Source organism: Lichenostomus cassidix, chromosome 19, assembly GCF_008360975.1.
Source record: "Lichenostomus cassidix isolate B80296 chromosome 19, HeHo_3.0, whole genome shotgun sequence".
NCBI lineage: Eukaryota > Metazoa > Chordata > Aves > Passeriformes > Meliphagidae > Lichenostomus > Lichenostomus cassidix.
Window position 1 is genome coordinate 5,592,554 of NC_139499.1, and position 21,834 is coordinate 5,614,387.

Sequence of the window (21,834 nt, forward strand, 5' to 3'; positions counted from 1 at the left end):
CCCCGCTGAAGCCCCGCCCATATCCCCGCCCCCAGCCCCGCCCCTTCCCGCCGCGCGGCGCTTCCGCGCTCAGCCCCGCCCGTTCCGGCCCGGTCCCCGTAAGGCCCCGAGGCGCGGCGGCGGCAGCGGCGGTGAGAGCGGACGGGGCTCCCGGGGCTGGGGGCTCGGCCAGGGGGGTTGCCCCGTGCCGCGGCTGCGCCCTGGGTGCTGGATGAACCGCCCGGCTGAGCCCCGCTGCCTGCGCGGCCCTGCTGGCGTGGAGGCGGCGGGGCAGGGCCTGGCGCGGAGCGCTGTGGGGAGCCGGGGTGGGGGGGCCGAGGGCTCCCTGGCTGCTTGAATTTCCTCTTTTATCGCTATCTGCCGCTGCTCGGTGGGTGTTGCCCGTGCTGCACACTCCTCTCTGTGTGGGGTGTTTAGCCCTGGGGTACAGGAGGGTCCCCCACACTGACTCCCTCAGCCCTGAGCGCCCACAGCTCAGTCAGGGGTGGGAGAAGCAGCCCCCGAGTGTTTGCTGAAGCTTTTCATCCTGTGGCTGTGCCCCTGTGTGCCTAAACTCTTCTTTTGATGTGCTGCAACATCAAAGCAAGTGTCTTACAAATTGGGTGGATGGAGAATTCGCAGGTGTTGGTTGTGCTTAACAGAGTATCTGAGTGGGAGAGAAAAAGGCCATTAATCTCCATCAGTTTTAATATTGATTCAAGTCTTCTATTGATTGTGCCCCTGACTCTTGCAGGAGTGGTACAGAAAGCTCTCCCCAATTAAACCAAATAAGGTAATGGAATATAATCACTTGTAGGAAAGAACTCAAAAGCAAATACATGTACTATAGATCAGACAGCTCTTTGATGTGTCCTTTACGGCTTGAGAAGCTCATTACCTTTTAGGTTTCATCAGCTCAGCTGATAATGAGAGGCACAGAAGCAAATTACTTTGAAAAGCTGCACGCTGCCCTGTTTGAGTGCACTCTGGTCATACACAGACCTGATGAACAGGTTTCCAACCAAAACAGCTGCTGGAGCGTGAGTTAACTGAATAATTTCCACAGCTACACTTTGTTGTGTTTGGGACAATTGGGGTGATTCAGAGGAGTTTTGTGGGGTCAGGTCTTATCCCTCATGCTGTTATGTCCAGTTTTACTGCTGTCCTGAAATAACTTTTCCTGATAACAGCACACGTTCACATCTCTTCTTATATTGTCAAACAAGGCTGAGGTAGTGCAAAATATGGAGTTCTTCCTCATTCTTCCAACAAAATGACCTAATGAAGCTGTTTGTCTAAAATAAGGACAATTTTGGTATTGCTCAAAAGGTGATTATGTCTTTTATTTTGTTACAATAACACAATCTGCTTTTCTGCTGCCAGGCACTGGATGAGCATAACTAAACAATGTCTGTCCCACGTGGAGCTGTCCATGCAAAATGGATAGTAGGGAAAGTAATTGGGACCAAAATGCAGAAAACTGCCAAAGTGAGAGTGACAAGGCTTGTGCTGGATCCCTACTTGCTAAAGGTAACACCAGCTAACAACTTTTCTTGCATGGAGGTTTTTGTATTGTGTGGAGAAATGCTCTGTTGATTTGACTCTTAGAAGTTTTGATGACTCCTTACAAGTCAAACCTCTTAAGGAACTTGGGGATTTGGCTGTGGGGATGACTGCAAAGGATGAAAAGCAGTGAGTGGTGAGGACTTACAAATTACCTGCTAAATGTATTTCTTTGATGTGCCTTGTTAATGCACTTCATTTGATCTTTTTGAGGAGGTAAGCTTTTGTTGTTTCACACTTAGATTTAATTTTTCATGTCGATGTGGAGCATGCTTTGGAGATTTGACAGTGTATTAGTCACTTTTGCAATAAGTTTTATAGCTTTTTTTTTCTGTATGCATAATTGTAACATTACTGTTTGAATCTCTCTGAGCTTGTGTTTATCCCTTGTCAATGCACTTCAAACAGGAAGGTCAAAAATTGTATTTTCTCAATTTTAAATAGGGAAACAGTGGTGTATTGAGGTAGAATAAGTTGCCTTTGGTGACCAGAAGGTTAAGGATGGAGTCAGGATTGGATAATGGGTCTTGTGGAGCCCATTTCAATATTTTATCCAGGGCAAGAACCTGTATTTATTTCTTAAAGGATTCTGAATTCTGCTGTTCCAATAAGAAAAAAAAAAAACTAGAGACTTTTTCTATGAAAGAAAAAACATTCAGCAGGAAAACTCTTACACAAAAAGACTTCAAGATACAGATTTCAGAGCTTTTTCTTCCCCATCTCCTTCAGGCTGATTTGGCAGCCCCATCCTGACTAGAGATAGCCTGGGAAGGGCAGTGCTGTGCTTTCTATGGAGAACCTGTAGAGTGCACAGTTGCATTTCTCTTCATGATCCAAACTGAATCTCACTTTAAAAGTTACATAAGCTTTTACTTAGTGAAATTTATTTATTTGATATTAACTATATATTTACCCGTGGTGTAATTCTGAAATATAATACCAAGGTTTCTTTTTTGTTGTTGTTTTTGTTCCTTTTACAGTTCTTTAACAAAAGAAAAACCTATTTTGCCCATGACCCACTGCAGCAGTGTGTTGTTGGAGACATTGTTCTTCTGAAAGCTCTGCCCGAGCGAAGGAGCAAACACGTGAAACACGAACTGGCTGAAATTGTGTTCAAGGTTGGCAATGTCATAGATCCAATCACAGGCAAGCCCTGTGCAGGAACCAGATTCCTGGAAAACCTGTCTGATTCGGAAAACCTGACAGAGGCAGATACTACCTATCTAAGTGAGAAACTTCAGGAACTTAAAGTTTGTTCAACAGACAAATAGTGGGGGGAATACTTTAAGCAGAGGGCTTCCAGCTTTTGTCTGTCTCTGCCAGGGATGTTTGAAGCCCTGCTGTGATATGTTAACTGTTTCAGTGAAATCTGTAGTCAAAATAAATAGTAAATGTAGTTGCTTATGCAAAGAGATGTTGCAGATTGATGGGCACCTGGAGCTTTGAATGAAAACACAGGGAAAAATGCAAGTTTAGTGCTCACACTTCATTTTGTTGCCTGTAGTTTTACCCCAAGCCCTGACAGTTCCCAAAGGCAGCTGCCCTCCTGTGTTAAGACAAGACTACAACTGTGTGATGTTTAATTTTGGTGGGAGGGTCATTACATTATTTGATTGTTCTGTATTTCAGGCAGTCTTTTGTGGTTTGTAGGGTGCTGGAGATGATGCTATTAAAGCTTTTGAGAGGAAGTGCAGAATTTCAAAAACCAGCTGCATGCTTGTGTCCTTATTTCCTCTTACAGTGCTTTCTGACTTCCAAAATCTCTAACAAAAACACAGCCCTTTGCCTTTATAGTGGCAATAAGGTGAGAATCAAAGCTTTGGGCAGCTTAATGTGGCTTTGTAAGGCTTTGTAACCTGTCCAAAGGCAGGATTTAGTTCTGGGAGAGCTGCATCTCTTTGAACTGCCAGCAGGACAGGGGAGCTGATGAGAATATAAAGCCAAAAAGTAGAAGTGATTAGATTTAGTCTCATCAGAAAAGCTAATTAAAATAACACCTTTTGGGGAGATAGAGGTGCTGATTTGCTGCATGCTTTAATGTGGAGCTAAAGGCCAGAGCAGTTAATGATGAAAGATGACTTTATCCTGGTACAGCTCTGGGGATCTCATGTCCTCTCTTGCAGGACATAAAGCAAGCTGAGAGCCTGCAGCTGTTGCAGCAGCCTCATGCTCCTGACTTTGGATCTAAAAGGGCATCTGCCTCAAAATTGAGCAGTGTGGGAGGGGAGAGTGGGATAGGAGAGCTGTGAGTAATCCTTTCCCAAAGTGTCTGTTGGTCTCTAAGATCAGAAACAAAATAAGGTGTATCAGGACAGAGTTCTCTGACTTAAAATGTCCTTCTTGCACCAGTAGCTACCAGTTGTGTTCTCTGCTGTTTGTCAGAGGGTTGTAAATCATTTGCCCTTTAACTTCCTGCACAAAATCAGTTCTGGCTGCCTACAAAGTTTGATTGAACTCGGCTAATTATCTGGGACAGCAAGAATGAGAAACTTAAAATTCCTTCGGTGCTTCAAAGCAAAAAATGCTGCTCTTTGAATGCCAGTGCTCACGTGGGATGTCAAGACACCTTGATTGAAATGTCTCTGTGTAAAATAATGTGGATGTGAGCTCTGAGTTTGAGGAAGTGCCTTAAGCATGTGGCTGTAGGGTTTCTCTTGTTTGTGGCAGGGGTTTAGGTTTATGTAAATAACTCAGTAACTGGAGCTGGCTGATCAAAGCCAAGGGAAGGAAAAACCTGGTGAATGTAAAGTGTGAAACTTCATCCAAGCAGAGATTGGGGGAACTTGGACACAGGGTAGAATTTGGCCCTGAGCTGTTGGAAATGCACTGAAGGTGTATCCAAGCAGAACTTGACCCTCAGTATGTGAGATATGAGTGTTCTAATAACTAGATAATTAAAAGAAATACAAAAGGTTTCCACTTTGCTTAACGAGTTGCATCTACATTTAATTAGGGAAGTAAATATTTATATTTCCTGTGATTTCCCTTGAGTAGCTGTGAAAAAGTCGTATTTTTTTCCAAAGATTGATTCATCACAGAAGGTTATCATTTTTCCACTGTAGGCTCAGAGAGGGTTGCTCAAGAACTCACCATGCTGTCAGATGAAAATGTGACTAAAAACAAATTACATACTAGACTGTGTTATTTAAGAGAGTGACGGCAATTGTAGGTTAAATTGTTTTAAAGCACAAAGATTGTACTTTAGTGGTGTTAAAGCACATCATACGTGTTATCTTGTGGATTAGTCTCAGTGCTGACAGAAAAATCGTAAAATGGGAAGGGAAAGTTTATAGGGACGTGATAGAATCATTATAGGCGCTATGTGGAATGATAAGGATTAGTCATTGACTGCTTTCTGTGTTTATTGGCTCGTTGCTTTGAGAGCTGCCCTTTAATTATTACCCTAATTATCACTATATCCCTAATTGGAAGTTATTTAAGGATTTCATGCCAGCACACACCTCCTCCTCAGCCAAAATACCTCTGAGTGTAGCGGAGCAGTGTGAGGAAAACCCTTCAGCTGCCAGCGAGTGCAAAATGTTCCAGGAGAACAACAAACCACGGCTGGGAGTCCCCTAAATCCCCCTGGGTCCCCAAAACTGGGGCTGGGGTCCCCCTAAATCTGACCGGGGGTTCCAAAACTGGGGTTTGAGTTCCTCAAAGTCGGGATTTGGGGGACCTTTAAACCCGAGTGGATCCCCCCAAACCGGGGCCTGGGTTTTCCTAAACCAGGCTCTGGATCCCCCCTAAACCGGGACTGGGGACCCCCAAATGCAGCTGGGTCCCCAAAACCAGGGCTGGGGTTCCCCTCCGTCTGAGTAGGTGTCCCCAGGCCGGGGCTGGCTGCCCCTAAATGCGATTTATTCACCCCAAAACCCGAGCCGGGGCTCTCCCCTCAGCTGAGGGGCGCTGAGGGGTCCCGGGGCGGCGGCAGCTGCGCATGCGCGGGCGGCGCTGCCCGCCAGGGGGCGTGGCTGCAGCCCCCGGCCCAGGAGGGAGGCGGCGGGAGCAAGATGGCGGCGCGAGTGCTGCTGCGGCGGAGCCTGGCGGGAGCGCCCGCCGTGCCGCGCCTGCCGCCCGGCGCCGGGCTGGCCCTCAGGTGAGCCCTGAGGGGGCGAGGCGGGCGGGACGGGGCCGCCGGGGGAGGCCGCACGCGGAGCCGGCGCCGCCCGGCTCCCCGCCGCGCGCAGCGTCCCCTTCCCGGGCTGGAAATGGCGCCCCGCTCGCGGGGCAGCGGCCGGGCCTGGGGCGGGGAGTGCGAGGCGGCGGGGTGTCCCTCAAGGTCACGGGCCGCAAGGCCGGCCCCTTCCTTCCCTCCTCCCCGTCCGCCCCTGGCGGGGAGGATGGCCGTCGGGACGAGGCGGCCGCCGATCCCCGGGCTCGGGGGGCAGCGACAGCTCGTCCTTGCAGCAGCACCTCATCCCCGCCCGGAGCCCGCAGCCCTGCATGGACACCCCGCATGGAACAGGGCAGAGTCCAGCCGCCCTGCACACGTGTGTTGCCGGCATTTAAATACCTGGATGCTCCGCACCGCGGGATCCCTCCGGGATGAGGGCGTGCCGCCGCTCCGTGTCCCAAGTGCTGCGAGCAACAGGGTGCGCAGCCCAAAATCCCTGTGTGCCCGGGCCGGGGGTGTGACTGCACAGCCCGACATCTCCCTGCCTTCACCGGGCACCTGTAAAATCCCCCCGGGACTCAGGGCTGGTGTATCCATGGCTGTGCACCCCTCCCAGTGCCAGGGCACCCAGAGAAGCACATCCATCCAGTTTTGGGGTGCAGGGATTGGTATCTCTGCCTGCAGGGTGCCCATGGTGCAGACACACACTCACTCAGCTCCCGAAGCACTAACTAGGTGTAAGAAGTAGGCACAGGGTGATGGAAACACAGGAATTCCCAAACTGGGATGGATCTACACAGTTTTTCCTCCCGTTCTTTGAAACTGAAGGGAAAGCTGCTGCCTCAAGCCTCGAAACAGGCAAGACTGAAAGAATCCCTGCAAGCAGCTGTTTAGCCCAGGAATATGTTGTGAGGTTTTACATGCGTGTTTTGCGAGTATTTTAGTTTCAAATAAACTTTGTTTAGACCACAAATCAAACACTGTCAAACGATAGACAAGTTGTTTTGCTTTCCCTGCCTGGCAGAGAAGGGTTACTACAAAATCTAAATACTTGACCTGATGTCTCCCAGCCAGCTTATATTTTGTACTGAAGTAGGAGCTAAGTGGGAAAGAAGTATTTTCCCTGATATTTTTAATCTAATCTAAGCAAACTATTCAGTGTTAGCCTTTTGTGTTCACAGCCCAGCCTTTGTAGCAGGAAAGCAAAGCCCTTAATTAACATTTGTAGGATGAGGACCTGCTACCAAAGTCCAGTTAATGCTCACAGCTGTTTAAAGACATGAATCCAGTCCCTGATTCTCCAGAGCTGCCCAAAAAATTGAACCAGTGATCAGTTCAGGGCTTCTTGGTTTGTGGGAATCTGGGATGACAGTGGTGTTTTAGGATATTGATTAAAAATCAGGCCCTTGCTTGTCAGTTTGGGTGCAGTGAACATCTGCTTTCATAAACTTAGCCTGTTACCTTTATTCTAAGCAAGGTGTATATTTAGTTGTGATTTGTTAGTCAGTGCTCATGAGGAGCTTTACAGCTGCTGGGGAAAAGATTTTCCATAAATGTAAAGTATTACTCATGTCATTGTTTTGAAAATTAACCATATCTCCAGTTTTAGGTGCAGTTTAACATTCAAGTCATGAGATTCTCCTAACAGCAAAGAAATTTGCTTTTCAGAGTTATCCCTGTAGCTCCAGCTTCCTCTTGCTGCTGCTGAAGTTCACCAAAAAAAGCATGATGATTATTTATCTCCTTCATCCTCAAAGTTTGCTGCAAACAATGATCCTCATAGAGGAGTTTCCTAAATATGACTTTCTTTAATAAAGGGGAGGGAATGTGAGAGTTTACAGGTCTGAGTACTGCAGCAGTGGCGTTGAGTTCTGCCTCCTGGAGCCAGCGAGGGATTAATTTGAGGGAGCTTTTAAAGACAAAACTTGGATTTCTGGTGTGGAGTTCACCTCTGAGCTCAGACACAGCTCTGCTCCAGGCCACTCCAGCAGCATTCCTTATCATGGAATGCCCTTCAAATGCCTGCCCTCAGGAATAGCTGCTTGGCTCCCAGCACAGCCACATGTTTGTGTGAGTGCCCAGGGCCGAGAAAAGCACCATTTGCAATAAATACACCAATATTTACAAATTGTTTCTTAATGCTGAAGGTCATCCCAGCTGCAGTTATTGTTTCTCTGCTGTGAAATGCTTTCCCTTTCCTCCATCCTGCTCCCATGGGCAGAACCAGGTCATTATGTTCTTTTCAGACACTGGGACTAAAAGGTTGATTGTTGTAAAAAAACTGCTTTTGTGTAATACAGACAGGTGTCTCCAGGGGGATTTTTTTTTTTTTCCCAAAGGAAACTGAGCTTTTCTTTCCCTATTTTTTCTTTTTTCCTTGATACCTGGCAGAAAGCTTTGGGCTGAAGATCCAGCTGTCTTCTGGATCTCCAAGTCAGTAATTAAGGGTGAAAAGTTGACACGTGAGGCAGGAAAACGTTTCCGTTTCCATCTTAAAAGTCAATATATGTGGTATAAATACCACATCTAATATTTTAGTATTTCAGGAGAAGCTTGTTCAGGATTAGTTTTCTTCACAGTGGCTACTATGGGGCTGCCAAAAATAGGCAAATTGAAGGATATAATCTCAGGAGAAGGAAGCAAAAACGTTTGAGTTTGTCAGACATTACAGAGGAACAGTTAAAAGCATCAGATTCCTTGTCCTGATCATCTGGAAAAGAAGAATAATTCCTTTAACACATCACTTCAAAAATCACAGTTATCACTTGGTTTGTGTGCTCTGATATAAAGGGAGGTGATACCATTTTGAAAGTGTACTTGGAGAAACTGAATAAAGATTAGATAAGAAAAGACAGTGAAATTTTTCTGTTTCAAGGCAAGGGAAACGTGGATGTTGTACAAAGAGCCTGGGTCTGTGTCCCTACGTGATGCACTTGCCAGAATTTGGAATTGAAATATTTCCAGGCTGGTTGTTTCCTACCACTCATTTTTTTCCCTCCCAAATTAGTCTTCCATGCTATTTTTCCTCTTGAAAGACATTTCACTTTTCCTTTTGTGGAGCTGTCTTTAAGCAGCACAGGAACATATGGCAGTTCCTTTCCTGTTTACATCGCACACACTTTCCCTCCTGCACGTTTTTTTGCTCTTTTTCACTCCTGACTGTTTACACCAGGGCACACCCAGCCCTGAGCAAAGAAAATGGATTAAAAAGAGGGTGGATAAATAAGTAGGCAGCAAAACCACATTGGATAGGGAACAACCATGGATAATGTGTGGTTAACTGTATCTAGTGAAACGCTGAATCCACCTGGGGAATGAGCTGCCGGGAAGAGACTCGGTGGGAAGTTTTGGCAATATGTAACTGTGTTCTGATACTATCATTTGCCTCAACCTGGTGCCTGGTGGGAATCCCAAAGGCTCAGGGTGCTGTCCTTGTTCCCTGCAGGGGGCTGGGCTCCTCGGCACACAGAGCCCGAGAGGACAGCTGGTTAAAATCCCTCTTCGTGCGCAAAGTGGATCCCAGGAAAGACGCCCACTCCAACCTCCTGGCCAAAAGAGAGACCAGCAGTCTGTACAAACTGCAGTGTGAGTGATGGCTTTGTGCTCAGCAGCACTGCTCCTGTCCTCTGTCCCTGCCTGCCTCACACCCTCTCGTTGTTGTTGTTGTTGTTGCAGTTCACAATGTCAAACCTGAATGTCTAGAGGCCTACAACAAGCTCTGGTAAGTGTGGGAGTTTTCACCTTTTAGACATTGTTGATTTGATCTGAAAATTTGGCAGATGTAATTGTGCAGAGGGGAGGTGACAAAATTCTGCTTTTTTCAGGATTTGGTATTAAACAGATCCTATTCAAGAGCAAAAAATCCTTAGTTCACCCCACTTCCCTCTTGGAGGTGTCATTTCCTAAGCTGCAGTTTGGGATGATTCCTGTTGGGAGAACTTTGGTGACACTTGTTGGAACAGCTCTCCCCCTTCCCTCAGTGGTCTTTAAGTCCCTGATCCATGCAGGGAAAGGTGGAATGTTGGCATTCCCACTGCAGCTGCCAGGATCAGCATGGTTTTTGTCTGCAACTGGAAGCAGAGAGAAATCACTGGTAAATAAAACTACACCAGTGTTAAACTCAACTATAACTTTGAGGAGATGTTAGAAATAATTCCCCCTCAGCTCATTTAGATCCCTCTCCACAAGTCCTGTTACTGAGCTGCTCTTAAGTAGTCACACAAACCCTTGGATGGGGTCTCAGCATTGAGGTTATTCCATCCAAAGGGAGGGACATCTTTCCCAAAAAGTTACATCTTTCCCAAAAAGTTACAGCTTCAGAACATGTAGGAATGAATCCCATTTTAAATGAACTGCTTTAAGGGTGAAACTGTAGAAATATTAGTCCTTTCCTGCCTACATAGTCTGGAGCCAGAACAGCTGCCTTGAAAGAATTGTGTGTTTAAATTTGGGAATGGAGTGAGCCTGGCACCCAGCAGTGCTTTTCTCACTGACAGTGCCCAACTTGCCAGTGAAATAAAACATTCTCAGCATAATGACACCCTTCTGCAACCAACTTCTGAGTGTGAGCACAGCAGCTGGGCTGGAGGGAGGGGAAATCTCAGCTCCCAGTTCATGTCCTCAGCTCTTACTGGGTGGCTGCACAGCTCATCTGTCACCTCTGTGCCTTCTTGTGTTGGGCTGGATAACCCAGAGCTATTTTCCCTACCGTGCAAGCATAAAAATCCACTAGAATAACATTCAATCAAGGTATTTTTAGCTTTTTTTTGTTTGTTTAAAAAATAGATACCCAGTGAAGGACAATTAACATTCAGCCAGCTCGCTGTTTAAAAGCTGAACATAAACATGTCCAATTATGCAAGACAGGGAACCACTTCTCTGCAGTATTTCAGGAGCTGCCTGAATGTTGAGGGAGAGCAGAGATTTCTATTTTCGAGGAAGGAGACAAACAGCAAAGAAAGAAACTGCTGACAGCAGTCAGATGAAATATGTGTGGTTGGATTGATTCTTTCCAGAGCAAATGGAAGTATTTCAGGCCAGGAGACAACTTGAATGGAGTAATAAATAAAATTAAGCCTCTCTGAACTTCCCTCCTGCCTCTCCCTGGATTAAAAAAAAAAACAGGTTAATTCTATATCAAATCAGAATGAGGATTAGTCATCATGTGCTAATAAATAAATAATGTAATTAAGACAATTTACTTCATGAATCACTGTGGTTAAGAATCCCTCCTGAAGAAGTAGGGACAGGTTTTTTTAAAAAGGTGTTTTAAATGCTTTTTTCTAAGCATTTTTTCCTCTAATTTGCAACAATATATGGCAGAATTATGCAACAATTTACCATTCCTCTTTAAAGCTGCCTTTCCAGGATCTCATTCTGCTTTGCAAAAATGAACTGATGGTGAAACATCCTTGAGAATATCCTTGGAGAAAGTAATTTTATCATATTATTTACACTGGGTAGTGAGAAAATACCAAGGTACAAATTGGTAATGAGATTTGCTCAAGGTTGTCTGGAAAGTCAGTGGCAGAATCAAGAGGAAAACTCATCTCTAATGACTCCCAGCCCCAGCCCAGCCTACTTTTTATTACTTGATCCTGTGCAGAGCCTCGTTGCCTGCGAGCCAAACTGAGTAAGAAGGGTAATTATTCAGGGAAAAATATAAAAGGCAAAGTTCAACTAGACTAATTGACTTATTCATCAAGGCACAGTGCAGGGAAAGCTGGCTTGGCCAAGTCAGCAATCAGCAAAACTTAATTTCCTCATGCTAATGTGGGCCACTGCTAAAGTTTGAAAGAGTGTTAGAAATACTGGGAACAGTCAGACAGAAATTTTGGGTTGGAGGTATTTTTAAGGCAGTTTTACTCTTTTTAGTGGGTAAGTTGCCTCAAAGTAAAACTTGGTGAAATTGGAAAGCAGTACTCTGAGGTACAGTCATTATTTCATTTATCAGATTATTTTTACTCATTCAGCTCAGCAGTTCATAGCATTGTAACTGATTTTGAAGATTTCTGCTTTCATATTTCTATGTGTTCTGCCCCCCTTGAGGGGAGCTTTTCCTCAAGCAAAGAAAAGCTTTTCCTCAAGCAAATCACCCATGTAGGATGAATTTTCTGTGTGATACCCTGATATTTGTTTTCCTAATGTTGGATAGACATACTTATTTACATACACCTAATTTACTGCATCCAAAGAATCCTCCCATGCTTTGCATTTGTTCTAGAGTCTAAAAAATGCTAACACTCACCTTAAATCCCCATGGGGATGGAGCCACCTTCCCCCCTGCATAGCAAAATTTGATATTTCAGCTTTCTCCTCTAGAAAGAAAAAAGATAAAATAAAGCTTGTGAATGTTCATAGCATGCTGCCATGTTATACATATGGACTGTGGCCTCCCTGAAGGCAATGCAACCCAGTGTCTGTGTTCCTTGTTTTCAAGTCAAGAGGTGCTGCCAAAGATTCATGAAGAAAAACACTACCCTTGTGCTCTGGTGGGGACTTGGAACACGTGGTACGGAGAGCAAGATCAGGCTGGTAGGAGATAGAAGTACAACCCAATGTAAACCCATGCAAGTGAACCGTGTGCTTGGCAGGTTTTCTTCTTTTCAATCATCTCTGTTGGCACTCAGTGACACCCCAGTGGGTGCTGAGGGGGGTTGTGTGCATCACTTCTCAGCTGTCTGAGCGTGTGCAGTGCTTGCTTTTGTCGTGCTGGGTTGGACAGCAAAGCATTCAGTCTTGAAATTTTGTCTCACTGTTGATCTATTTTCATGTTTTCCAGGTGGTGGTGGTTATTAAAATTAGCAGGGTTTGGGGGAATGGTTGTGAAATATAGTCCTGTGGGCACAGTGCCTGAATGTTTTAGGGGAACTCTTGCAAAGGCAGAGTTTATCCCTCCTTGGGCAGGATAATAGCTTTGCTCAGGCTTTCAGGCTGTAATTGCTGGATGGTAATGAAATGCAAATCATTCCAACCCATCTGCATTGTAAACTTAACGATAATAAACTTTACTGGGGGAAAGTAAAAATATTTCTGTTCATGTTCATGCAAGGATACTGCCTAACTATGAAAACAAACTGGAACTAGACATGACAGAGGAGCTGCTACAGAGGTAACTCCAAAGAGCCCAGTGTAGAGAGAAAACCTGAAAAACGCCCTGGGAGTTTGAAGGAATGGGAAGCCACAGATCCAAATCCATAGAGGTTCTGTCAGAGCTGTGCCAGGATCAGTGCTGTGGCTTCCTAATTAAAAAATAAACTCCTGCACTTGTTAATTCTCCCTGCATTGCCAGCAGTTTTGACGCTGAACAAGTGCAAAGAATTAAAAGCAGATAAACCAAACAATGTCTGAGAGCAAACCCTGGAAGCTGAAGGGGAACTGGGGAAAGGAGGACAATTGAGGAATTTTTTAGGCAAGTCTTAATGGCTGCTTTTGGAACAGATGAAGCCAGGCTGGGTCTGTCACTGCACCCACAGCCTGCCTTGGAAATGTTCTTGCAGCACTGTAATAAAGCAGATGATGGGGTTGGACTTGCTCAGTGCTGGGTTCACATCAGGTGGATCCATCCAATCTGCCCTGGGGGGAGGCAGCAGGAGCAGGAGGATGGATCTGCTCTCCCAGGGAGGTACCTCACATCAGCCTTGTTGGCTCTCCTGGAAAAGGCTCAGTGCTGCTTTAGAGGGGAGAAAATAGTTCTGATTATTCTGTGAGGTGAAATTATTGCCTGGCTGTACTAAGTGCTTGCAAATCTGTGATTTATTAAAGGGGTTTATTCTGATTTATTAAAGAGGGGATGCTTTGGGAAAAATATAGACACAAACATGTCCTGAAATTATTTTATGCATATCCAAGCAAATGTTCAATTAGCTTCTGCTTCTATTAATGTTGAGCTCAGAAATAACATTTGCATCATTTTTCATGTCCTGCAGAAAGTGTCTTGCTTTTGTGCTGGAGTAATTTACTGAGCTGAAAATCTGCCCCTCTACTGCTCTTAGATGAAATTGGTATAAAGCACATTTTTGGAACTAAGTCATCCTCTCAGACTGAATCTTAATTTCAGTAACAGTCATGTCAAGTCATCACATCTTACTAGCATGGCAACAAAAAGTCCTTTCAGAAATTTCTCTGTTACCTGCAGAGTAAATTGCAAAATTTTCCAAGAGAATCCTTTTCAAAAAGCAGATGATTCCATTATCCTTAAAATATTCCAATGTGTAGTGCTTTCATTAATGAAAATCGATTTTCAAACCTGCTGCCTGGTTTTTGATATAATTCTGTAGTGTGAAGAGCATTTTATAGTGTGATTTTTTCCATAAGATTTACCACTGGTCTGGGACATCCCTGAAAAAATGTCATTTTCTCTGTTTCAGTTCATTTGTGGAGGTATGAGGGAGGTTACCCAGCTCTCAATGAGGTCATGAGCAAACTTCGTCAAAATAAGGTAAAAAACAGCGATTTTGGTACTCACAAGAGAGCAAAGAACAGGCAGAGCAAAAAGAAATGCAAATTTAGATACCAAAGAGTCTCATCCTTTCCTCTACAACCTCAGAAACCTCTTTCTTTGAGAAAGGATTTATTGTCACATTCAGAAGTCCTGAAGTTTAATTCCTGAATACTTCACACATAAATCCATGGAATTCTCAGATACAGCAGGGAGAATTCAGATCCCTTTAAGAATTCCACTATCCCAAACCTTGATAGCATTAAAAAAAAAAAAATTTAAGCCATAATATGCTCTCCTGCTGTTGAATTTGACACATTTCCCCCCTTATTTTGTAGGAATTCATAGAGTTCCGTAAGGAAAGGGGTAACATGCTCCTCTCCCGTAAGAACCAGTTACTGCTGGAGTTCAGTTTCTGGAATGAACCTGTTCCCAGAGATGGCCCTAATATTTATGAACTGAGATCCTATCAACTCAGGGTAAGTTGAATTTTATATTTTATTTTTTTTGTTAAGCTCTGTGCTGTCCTAAAAGGTTCCGTGGGTGTTTGTGACAAACAGAGCTTGTCTGAAAAATCTGTTTCTTATCAGAGCTGATTTCTGAGTCACTGCTGCTCTCCAAGTGTGAGGTCTGAGTGAAGTCAGGCTCCAACAGGATCCTGCAGGGCTGAAACCCTGTGGTTGGTTTGAGGGATGACTAAGGGGTGATAGAGGCAGCAAACAGAGCAATTACAGATTATTTTAATATCCTTATCACTCAGAAGAAGGGATTGTGTTGATACAGAGTGTTTGCCATACGTAAATAGTGTGAAAATTGTGTATTTCTTTTTTTTTAACTGCAGTCTTAACTGTGTTTTGTTTTTGCAGCCTGGAACAATGATTGAGTGGGGCAATTACTGGTGAGTGTTGCCTTCAGCCCTCCTGTGCCCCACCTTCAGAAAGCAGGACAGGAGGTGGCAGGGTGGCACCAGAGCCACCAAATCCCCCAGTTCAGGGACTGCTGCTGCACCTGCACCACTTGTCAGACACTTCTGTGACCCTTGGGGGAAAGAAAAAGGAATTTGGTGCACAAACAGCACTCTGTGGTTTTGCTTTGCTTCCCAGAACCTTTTTAGTTTGTGCAAAAAACACGAATTTCCAGCAGAAAGCTGCTTGGGAATGGTAGCAGTTCCTCTGGGAGGCTTGGTTTGTCTTTCACTTTTAGCTTAAATGGGCTAAAATTTGGCTCTTCAAGTTTTAAAAGTCAAATTGCTTCTTGAAAAGCTGCTGAGCAGCATATTGGTATTTTAATATATGGATTAGAAGTATCTGAGACAGTTTTCTATTGATTACATGCTTCTAATTTTGTCTTATTTTAAACTAGTGTAAGTTTTTTTCAGTATACACTCAATATCCTTGCAATCCTGCTGGTTGATAGTTAAACAATTTGGTGCATTTTCAATTATTTTGACAAAGGTGAGGACTTAGATTTTCAGACCTGCCATTGGCATTGATATAATTTTTTCAATTACAGTCATTTAAACAAATTGAATTTAGAATTTTGATCAAACAGGTGTATCTATACTGTTAGACAATCTGTTTTATAAGATACAATAGGTTTATAGTTCAGAGAAATATTTATTGTATTTATACAAAGATCTGCATGAATGAAAAAGTTTTTATTCCAGTACCACAAAATCTGTGGAAAATTAATGTGGCAAAGCTGATACGACTGAAATTTGAGGATTTGTGTTCAGAACCTGCTACAAAAAGGCCATTTTACACTGTTCCAGCAATTATCTTTATCCTGGATCTGATTGAAAAATGATTCATGCAAAGTTTAGTGAAACTGCAGCCTCCAATCTTAATGCATCCTAACGAGACACAGAGGGAAATCTCAACTAATAAATCAATAAAATCTCACTGCTGAAGCTGAGTGCATAGCAGATTTTTGCCTTACTTTTAATTACTGAAGTGCAAATGCTATTTAACATTCCAGCTTCCCTTGCACTCTGTTTTCTTTTCAATTTTCCCTGATTTCCTCCTCTGATGTCTCTTTGCTCCTCTGCAGGGCTCGTGCAATTCGGTTCCGACAGGACAGTAATGAAGCAGTTGGGGGATTTTTCTCCCAGATTGGACAGCTCTACATGGTCCATCATCTTTGGGGTAAATTCCTGTTCTCTGCTTCTCTTTCTCCTGACTCAGCCCTGTCACTTTACCCAGGAGAAAATATTTTTACAAAGTGCAAAGGAAATGCCTTAAAAGTTGGGGGGTTTAATTTTTTTTTTTTATTTTCTCAATTTTTTGATCCCTTAATTTGTTGTTTTCCTCCATTTTTGTGTAGGCAACTTTGTTCTTCACCAAGCAAGAAGTGAATATTTTGTGTTTTGTTGTTTCTATCACAGTTCCCCCTGTCCCTTCCTCATTCCCATGTTTGCTCTCAGTCCCACAACCACACCACTCCCACCTCCATTTGGGTTCAAATCAGGTTTTTATCATTTCATGCCAAGCCTCACATTTACCACACCTGCAGAAAGGAAAGCCAAGCATTTCTTTCCATTCCTGCATTGAGGTGTTTTGGCTTTCTCCATGTGTTAAATTAACAAACACCCAGCTGCTTTCACACCTTGGGATTGTTCAACCTGAAGAATAATCATTTGTTAGAAATCACTCTGTTTTTTCCTCATATCCCAACAATCCAGAATTTCATATTTTAGCAATCTGGCAGCACTCAGGTCGAGCTCCACCCCTGCATTCTCTTACCTGTGTCCAGACATTCTCTCTCCTCCCCTGCTCCTCCTGGTTGTGCTTCTCTCTTCTCGCAGAGAACTCCTGCTTTTTCTCCTTCCCACCATTCCCAGCCTCTTAATTCCTCCCTGGAATATTTTCAGGGTTCTATTGCTGTGCAGAAGGAAAAGGAATCACTGTTGTTTTGCCTCCCCAGCTTACAAAGACCTGCAGACCAGGGAAGATATAAGGAATGCAGCGTGGCATAAACCTGGCTGGGATGAGCTGGTCTATTACACAGGTAACCCATTAACTTCTCTGGAATGCTGGAGGCAGACTTTGGGCTGAGCCATCCTCCTTGCTCCTCAGCACATCCCACTGGGAGAAAAAGTTTGGGATCTCAGGGGGAAATGTGTGTCTGGGTTGGTTTTTATTCTGTAAAGCAGCAGAGGGACATTGCACTGAGCTGTAAAGTGAATTTTGCAGCTGATCGTGCTTGGGAAAGTTGCCTAAGTGCTAAAAAATTGCTGTAATAATATTAAATTTTTATGCTCTGTGGAGGAGCAGATTTATATAAAATGCCTGTCCAAAAATTCAGGGAGCCAGTAGTGAAATTTACCTTTATATTAAATGATTACTTCAAATATTTCATGAAGTACAGGAGCCTTGTTAAATGCATTGCTGGGAAAAGGGAATTCAGACTTTGGAACTAAAAGCCAGGAGATCTTTGAGATCAAAGAAAGCTGTCATAACAAAACTCACAGAAGTGTGCCAAGCATGTCAGCTTTGGGTTCCATAGGGTACATTTCAAAGGAAGTCGCACCAGAAAAATGTAAGATCACTTCCATTATGGTGAAAAGAATGGAAATATTTGTCTTTAAACCAGCAGAGAGATGATATTAAAGCCATTTGTTCCCCAGATTGCTGTGCTGCTGGGATGATTGCTGGATGTGCTGAGCTCTGTCAGTGAAATTAAACCCTGTCTCCTTTTTTTTTTCAGTGCCCCTTATTCAGGAGATGGAGTCCAGAATCATGATACCCTTGAAGATTTCTCCACTTCAGTAAAGTCACTGATTTTCTTGTGCCTACATAGATAAAGTGACAAGTATTTGTCTTAATTTATGGTATACACTGTATATCATAGTCTGAAATATAAAAGTACTGTATTGAGCTTATAAAAGAGACCTCTTTTCTTCAGAACCCATCACCTTCTGCTCTTAGGGGGGAAAAAAACCATCCAGGACTGTGATTAAAAGGTTGGTGAATTGAAAACAAACCCAAAGCTGTGGGACAGTTCCCCAGGTAATGTTTGAGTGTTTCCAATCTCCTGCCACACAGGCACTGCCCAGAGTTCAGTCACAGCTTTGCTGTGAAGCATTTCATGACTGCAGCTTTTGCAAACAAAGGTGGGAGTGAAATGAGAATTTCTGGAGAAATAGGAATTTCATTTCAGTTCGTGAAATGAGCAGCTCTGGGGTTGCTGTGAAATAACCCCTGGGTGGTGGAGCAGGCCTGGAATCAGCAATTCTCCACTTGCAACCAGGCAGTCATGGACTGGGGATAACCCTGTGTGGCAGGGGATGGATTTTGGGCAGAAAGGGGCGTTTTCAAATGAGCACACATTTGGGAAGTCACCTCCCCCTGGAATTAATTCCACGCAGAGTGACCCACGCTCTCCCCACAGACACTGCCAAGACGTGGTTGGCTGAACACCCTGCAGGGAATCAATTCACCCCCAAGGCATTTCCCTCCCCCAAATCTGGGAAAAGGGGTTTAATTTCATAAGCAGTGCTGATTCAGACTCGGAGGGGTTTGCTGCCCTCCCCGTGGCCGGGTTGGTGTGTGAAGCTGGCGCATGTGGGCTCAGTGGGATTGGCATTTCCGTGTACCATGGTGTCCAGTTCTGTTTTGGTTTCACTTTTAGACTAGAATGTATCCACACTGTTTGGTGTCTGCAACGATGTGAACATCCTGTAAAGTGACAATAATACTCTCTTGAAGTGGCTCCGAGAATCAGTGTAACATACTGAATGTACAAATCAGTTCCGAATGTCCAGTTTGTACATTTCGAGACGTTTTCAGGAAGAACATATCAGTCAATAAAATCCTTTTAATTTTCACTTCTTGCTGGCACCTCCTATGTGTTGCACCACCTGTGTTTTCTCTCCTCTTGCAGTGTATGAAAAATTTAGAATATGTAGAATATGTTTAAAATATTGAAAATTTAGGATGTTTCAGCTATCACTTCTCTGGGTAAAGGACAGCATTTCCCATATTCTGCTCTCCTTCTCCAAAGTGAATTTACAATCTCCATCACATCCCATTTTCCTGAGTGTTCTAGAGGACCTGAGTGCTGTGGTGATAAATACAAAGCACTTTTCCTTTGGATTTTTCTCCACAAATTCTGCTTCATTTTTCAGGTCTGATTTCTTTCCTGCTTACATGAAATCCACTGCACTCGTGCCTGCCCTTGAACTTCCTCTTGAACAAAGTCAATATTTGATCTGGTTCTTGCCTGGTTTTCTATTTTCCTCCTGTTGCCAGCTAATGATGGGATTTTACGAGTCAAATTCTGTGCTGAATCAGCTTAAAGTTCTCAGCTTGGCTTGCTCCAAGGAAATCATTTGAGCTGATCCCTTTCATGAATCAGCCCAGTGGTGTCACCTGACTGCCATTTTTCCACACTTTTGGGGTTACTCTTCGGCTGCAGAAGGAAAAAAGGGATGCCAATGTCACCTTCCAGTCCCTTATATCTCTCCCAGCATCCTCCCATATTTCTTTTCCCTGGAGAATTGTCCTTGTAACTCCCAGCAATCTCAGCCAGAGACAAACAGCAGAAAAACTTCTTTGGGGCTGCAGGATTTTGATGGTTCTGATGCAATCTGTGTTTTTTACCTTCACCAGGAATGGAATTCTGCCTGGTACAGCTCTTGTTGTTCAAAGGCCACAAAGTTTTGCCTGAATAAGAAATCAGAGGAGTAACTGGGTGTCCTGTGGGGTTCCTTACCCACTCCCCAGGCTCTGAATTCCCCCTGGAGCTGCCCTGATGTGTTCTGGATGTGCTTCCCCTCATTCTGATCTTCCTGCTCATCAGGGATAGGTTAATTCATATTCTTTCACCTGCAGATAAAACACTTCTGCTATTTTCCTTGCAGATAACAATGGAAACTCGAATGTAAATGGATGATGCCAATCTTTCCTTGCTTCTCTTTGCCTGAGCTTGGTTTTCCCTGGTCCTGTGAACACTTTTTGAGATTTTCCCTCTTAATTCCATGGCTGAGCCTGCCTTTTTCCTTTGAGGAGCAATCCCTCAGCATTTCTTGCAGCAGAACTGCTGGAGTTCAGAGCTGAAGTCACTTCCCAGTGGTTGACAAGTGGGGGACAATGCCTGGAAAGTCCTCTGGCAGCTCTCAGCTCTTGTTCCACTGCAGAGACACAATTCAAACTCAGGTTTAGTTGGCCTGGAGAAGGCTGCAAACTGCCATCCGTGCAAATGTATAATTTAAAGCATTTCTGCCTCATGGAATAATGATTTAGAAGGCTTTCTGTGAAGGCTGGTGGTCAGGAGACCCAGCTGGAGCCCAGGAATTCCTTGTCTGACCTGTGCTGCTCCCCAGACTTTGCCCTGCTCTGCTGGGATCTGTTCAGCCAAATCTGGAACACCAAAATTTTCCTCACCCCGCTCTATTCCCTCCTGGTTTTTTCCACTATTTTACAGACCAAACAGCTGAGCCTGTCTCTGAGCTCAGTAATCCTCCTGCTACCTCCTGCCCTAGAGGTCAGCCTTGATATTTGCCCACTGCAAGGGGAGGGGAGGATTTCTTTTCCAGCCCAGGCCGACCTAAAGAGCTGTTGTGAAATCGCTGGCACAGCCCCACGTTTCCATAGTGCCCCGACTGGCAGAAGCTCCTGCTGTGAATGTTAACATCCCTTCCAGGGCTCCTGGCTGGGGCTCTGGGGGAATTGCAGAGCCCTGAGCCATGTCTCAGGGCCTGGAGCTCCAGCTGATCAGCTCCATGTCAGATTTATTTCCTTAGCAGCCTTTTAATTCTGTAAAAAAACCAGCAAACAAACTCCTCAACTTCCTAACTGTGGGATTGCACAGGGACACGGTGGGGGCAGAAGGACTTCAGCCTTGCTCTGCTCATGCAGCCTGGCCTGAACAAAAGCAGGATTGTCCAGGAGCTGCCCTGGGAGCTGGCTGGGACTTTTCTCAGGAAGAATTTAAAAGAGCCCATCTTTAATCCTCCCTGAAGTTCTGGGGAGCTCTGCCAGCCATTGTCTGCCTTGGCTTTTGTGGGGTTTGCTGAACTCTGTGCAGATCCTTCATGTCTGCCCTGCTCCAAAATACATCACAAGTTTGGTTCTGGAGTTTTCTAGTTCTGGGTTTGTTTTCTTTTAACCCTTCTCTACTATTTAAATGCTGTTGTAACTCCAAACAATTATTCCTCAGGGTTTTTTTTTTTCCAAAAACATTTGATGGCATCACTGAGAGCACCACTCCTCACTCTAGGCTGTGTCAATTCCTTTTTCCCCTGTATCCTCCCCAGTGATGCCACAGAATGAACAGAACTAATATTTGCTTTAATTGCTGGTGATGCTTTATTGGACAGCAGTTGTCTCATGGCCCCTTGATTTAATCAAATTAAGCAAATCTAATTGTGAAAAACAGTGATTATTATTAAACAATGTGAAATTTTGTAAGGTAGAAACATCATTTGTTTCTGTTCCACCTAGAAGTATGTTGGGGAGTGAAAGAAAATTGCCATATTTCAGTTTTTTAAAAAACTGACACTCCTAGCACTCAGAAGATAAAAACCTCTGCAGAGATTTTTTCCCCAGCACAAATCATGCCATATTTGCCCATCCTTCTCCTGTGTGTTGTGGGAATGGAAGGAAGTGGAAGGTTTATTTAACATTGGCAAAGCTTTTCCCATCATCACAGCTGAGATTCTTACAAGTCAGGGAAATAAAAGTCCCACGATGTGGCAGCAAAGCTGGTGAGAAACACATTCAGGAGAGCTGACAAA

The 21,834-nt window shown here is 44.2% G+C and overlaps 2 protein-coding genes and 1 long non-coding RNA gene across 5 annotated transcripts; 2 read left to right on the forward strand and 1 right to left on the reverse strand.

Annotated features, from left to right (window-relative positions):
• Window positions 1-13: 13 nt before the first annotated feature.
• On the forward strand, window positions 14-3,247 carry MRPS17 (mitochondrial ribosomal protein S17). Of its 3 annotated transcripts, none has more exons than XM_085078159.1 (3): window positions 14-131; window positions 1,363-1,509; window positions 2,523-3,247. In XM_085078159.1, the coding sequence occupies exons 2-3, from the start codon at window positions 1,387-1,389 to the stop codon at window positions 2,811-2,813; spliced, it is 414 nt and encodes a 137-aa protein (XP_084934285.1). In that variant the 5' UTR covers window positions 14-131; window positions 1,363-1,386; the 3' UTR covers window positions 2,814-3,247. The 3 variants fall into 3 exon arrangements, with proteins under 3 accessions (XP_084934285.1, XP_084934287.1, XP_084934286.1); XM_085078161.1 differs by lacking the exon at window positions 14-131 and adding an exon at window positions 185-370; XM_085078160.1 differs by lacking the exon at window positions 14-131 and adding an exon at window positions 403-772.
• Window positions 3,248-5,487: 2,240 nt separating this feature from the next.
• On the forward strand, window positions 5,488-18,924 carry NIPSNAP2 (nipsnap homolog 2). Its single transcript, XM_085078156.1, has 10 exons — window positions 5,488-5,641; window positions 9,105-9,244; window positions 9,335-9,380; window positions 12,099-12,193; window positions 14,029-14,099; window positions 14,438-14,578; window positions 14,966-14,997; window positions 16,149-16,243; window positions 17,022-17,105; window positions 17,805-18,924. Exons 1-10 carry the CDS (start codon window positions 5,556-5,558, stop codon window positions 17,867-17,869), a joined length of 855 nt encoding a protein of 284 aa, XP_084934282.1. The 5' UTR covers window positions 5,488-5,555; the 3' UTR covers window positions 17,870-18,924.
• Window positions 10,926-17,027, reverse strand: LOC146429064 (uncharacterized). Its single transcript, XR_014855697.1, has 2 exons — window positions 16,841-17,027; window positions 10,926-11,976 (listed from the first exon to the last, which is right to left on the reverse strand). It is a non-coding gene; the product is annotated as an uncharacterized LOC146429064 (long non-coding RNA).
• Window positions 18,925-21,834: the final 2,910 nt, after the last annotated feature.